At 34.4% G+C, this 4,094-nt stretch overlaps 1 protein-coding gene across 2 annotated transcripts in view; it reads right to left on the bottom strand.

Annotated features, from left to right (window-relative positions):
* Window positions 1-2,990: 2,990 nt before the first annotated feature.
* The window catches only part of LOC135201046 (waprin-Phi3-like), a 38,548-nt gene continuing 37,444 nt past the window's right edge, over window positions 2,991-4,094 (bottom strand). Inside the window, exons 2-3 of one of the 2 annotated variants that reach the window (XM_064229906.1) lie at window positions 3,539-3,639; window positions 2,991-3,200 (exon numbers count right to left, since the gene is read on the bottom strand). In XM_064229906.1, coding sequence (XP_064085976.1) covers window positions 3,065-3,200; window positions 3,539-3,639 — 237 coding nt within the window. In that variant the 3' untranslated portion in view covers window positions 2,991-3,064. The remainder of the gene's footprint in view (window positions 3,201-3,538; window positions 3,640-4,094) is intronic. The other variant, XM_064229897.1, reaches the window with a different exon arrangement.

Genomic DNA, 4,094 nt, shown 5'->3' with positions numbered 1-4,094 from the left:
ATTTAAGCTTCCAAAGAATATGGTGTTAAAGGGAAATGCAGAAAGAGATACGTTATTTAAAGAAAACAGTAAATCAACTAATTATTGAATAAATGAAATAAAAAAATCAAGTAAATAATAATAATAATAATAATAATAATAATAATAATAATAATAATAATAATAATAATAATAATAATAATAATTAGTTTTTATCCCAACCTTTCTAAGTTATTATATCTGAGAATCTGCCCCCATACTAACCCCTATTTCCAGAAGATTCCACATACCCAATACACAAAAAACACACTTAACTTGCACAACCAACCTACACAGATTATACCACAGGGGGACTGACTACCGCATGCAGCAAGCGGGCAAGCACAGAGACTCCGCCGCATGCAAATGCCTTTGCTGCTTGAGGCAACTTCGGTGTCTCCTTGGGAGTACGAAGTCGTGTTCCATTGTGCCGGATTTGTTTGCGTTGAGCTCCTGGTTAAATAATGGTATGGCGGAGACATGTCTTGCCCTCACGTCGAGCGGAGGACAGAGGAGGAAGAGAAGCGGCGATGCCACGTCTAGGATTTTGCGTTTTTGAGGAGTTTCATGTCAAGAGGATATATATATATATATATATATATATATATAATATATATATATATATATATATATATATATACATATGATGGGGGGACTAGGTTTGACCTCATATTGGATATATAGATATATACAAATATATACCCAATATATATATATATATATATACACACACACATAGTTTTTCAGTACAACAGTACAATCAAGGAGAAACGCTTTAAAAATAACCCGGGTAATAGAGAGAATGTAGGAGTATATGTAATATACTCCTACATGTGATATATATGAGAGATAGAGAGAGCCTTTGTTCTGAGCGTAAGACAATTAAACAGGGACAACAGAAACGGTAACAAAATAGAACTAAAACAACGAGAAAAACATACAAATAAACTAGAACAAAGTGGATTAAGGGTAGCAAATGCCTTTACTGTATTTAGACAAAACTGAAAACGAAACAAACAAACAAACAAAAAATTGAAAATAACAAATATTTTTCCTCTTCAAAGTCAATTTAATTTAGGTTTTACTCCAACAACAGTAGTAACAACAAGAGCCAAACTTATACCTATGAACTAGACAGATGCAATTCACTATAGAGGGTTTCTATAGTCACTACAGGGAGACACGCTTTAGTTACGTGAAGATAAATAAGTGTTCTCATGCAAACGCAAAATAAGTTCATTTATATTTTTAATTTGGAGTTGCTGTGCCGAAGTGAATAGGAGTGATGTTTTCATGGATATGTTTTGGGTACATTTCAGTATTTTAAAAATATATGAACCAGTAGATGCGATGGCTTTCTCAATGTACTTAAAAGTGACTATAAGCAATTTACCCGAATGAGAAGCAAAAATTGAGATAAATCACCATAAACAGATAAAGTGAGAGCAATTTGACATTTCATTGCGAACATGACGGATTAACGCAGTGGTTCAAACTTCGCAATGTAATGAAAGAATAAATGACATGACACCACTTCAAATGCTTGATATTAAAACGGTTGATAACTCTCATATTGAATGATTTCTGACTCATTCCTTCTCCTTGAAAACATCTTAAAGGAATTAGCGGGACGTCAGTCAGTCAGGGAACGGACGAGTCAGCTCCCGGTTTGATCCTAATCAAATTCCCCTAACCGAATCGTTCCGTCTGATCGATTCCGAATCTAAGGAACGGATGTGTGGGGACATTTCGCTGCGTCATCGTTAGTGGGCCACCCCTCACGGAGGTAATTAAACCCTAAAAATGATAGCCTTCGGAGAGGTAGATTTTCGCTTATCTATAGATGGGCAAAAGCCACACAAGGACGCTGTTGTTTTTGATTAAGCTGGCCTTATACCTAGCACGGGTTCTTGCTCATAGAGCAGCCCGTAGAGTTACTCAAGGACGTTTTTCTCGCCCGGTCTGAATTAGTCTGCGGCATCGATTTCAGTTCATTCTGGAATAATAACTCTGTATTACTCGGAAGTCTGCGGCATCGATTCCGGTTCATTCTGGAATTAAATACCTCAGAGAAGAGTTTTAAGTTTATTCTGACGCGCATCCAGACTACCTCCTTTTCTTTCTGCCTCCCTCTCACGTGTCTCTTCCTAAGTCATTGTCACTCCGAGCTTCATGATCTTGTCGATTGATTTCCTCCGTTTTGAACAAGTAATCTTGTCCATTACCCCTTCTCTATACAGGTAGTCCCCGGTTACGTCAGGTTCGGGCTATGTCGTTCCGGACATATGGCATTTGCCTCATGGCGCTGTTAACCACAATTTTTTGGCACTATAATCTATCATAATATATATAATATATATATATATATATATATATATATATATATATATATATATATATATATATATATATATATATATATATATATATATATATATATATATATATATATATATATATATATATATATATATATATATATATATATATATATATATATATATATATATATATATATATATATATATATATATATAATATATATATATATATATCATATATATATATATATGTACATAAGCATACATACAATAACACACACACACACACACACATATACAGATCACCTTTAGCAACAATTACATGGCAATATTACAGGATATAACCATTGTACAGATGATAAAGTGTTCAATACTCGTAATACCATTTATTTTATATAAGGCAAAAAACAATTTTGATACAATAATTGAAAAAATCACCAACTTCTGCTCAGAATTATTGTCACAATTTACAATGATTATGGTCGATGTATGTATATATATATATATATATATATATATATATATATATATATATATATATATATATATATATATATATATATATATGTGTGTGTGTGTGTGTGTGTGTGTGTGTGCGTGTGTGTGTGTCTGTGTGTATGTATATATGTATGTATGTATCTATGTTGAACGTTAAGTGCACGTCAACCTCCATGGAGCTGAAAAGTCGTCATTTTCATGTGCACACGTTGATGTTGCTTCAGGATTCAACCTGTGTGAGGGTTAGTGCCATGTCGAGGATCATAGCAGTACGTTCCACAACAGGCTCCAGTTGGGCAGCAAATTAGATGACCTCTGCAATCCTTGTCAGTCTCACAGGTCCTCGGGATTCCAGTATCGGAGCTGAAATCACAAAAGTCTTTCAAGGAGAGGAACAGGAAACATGAGGGTAATTCATTATTGAAACATGGAACAGTAATATATATATATATATATATAATATATATATATATATATATATATATATATATATATATATGTGTGTGTGTGTGTGTGTGTGGTGTGTGGTGTGTGTGTAGCTAAATGCTGTGTGTGTGTGTTCAGATGATATAAATGTTGTGCGTGTTTGTATGTTAAGGAAAAATGACTGCCTATTCTTGAGGAAGGAAAATGAGGTAAAGAGAACACTTCCTTTAGAGGGTTGCGGTGAGAAAAGAGGAGCCGGAGAGGTGATTACTTACCCTCCTGGAGGAGGCGCTGGTAGCAGAGGACACCCATTAGGAGCTGTGGGGGGTCTTTTTGGACTTGGTGAAGCCTCGATGTGTTCAGTAATCGTCCCGAGCTGTTGAGATTTCAAAATATTTTAATTGATGTTTTTTTTATTGTTTAGAAGATAGATTCGAGACTGATTCTTGCTAACGATATAGAACTACCTTTAACTGTCAGCTGACTACCTAGTCTTATTACCTGAGAGAGAGAGAGAGAGAGAGAGAGACTAGGTAACACTAAGGAAACCTAGTTACCACTTTCCATTTTCATTGAAAAAGCTACGTATCATTCTAACTTATATCCAACTGTTTTTCTGTATCATTCTTACATAAGCTTTTTCTCTGTATTATGCTACAAATGCTAATAATCATACAATGATTCACTTCCATATCCATTAATGACCTATTCTCACCCCAGAGTTACTTTTCATCGCTTAAAAATCATTGCTGCTCTCTCTCAAAGATTGGGATTACTTTTACTGCTTTGCAACAAAGCACTTCAACTGATGAATTCATAGATGACCAATAT

This window comes from Macrobrachium nipponense, chromosome 23, assembly GCF_015104395.2.
Source record: "Macrobrachium nipponense isolate FS-2020 chromosome 23, ASM1510439v2, whole genome shotgun sequence".
Taxonomy (NCBI): Eukaryota; Metazoa; Arthropoda; class Malacostraca; order Decapoda; family Palaemonidae; genus Macrobrachium; species Macrobrachium nipponense.
This window is presented reverse-complemented; position numbering and strand designations above follow the sequence as displayed.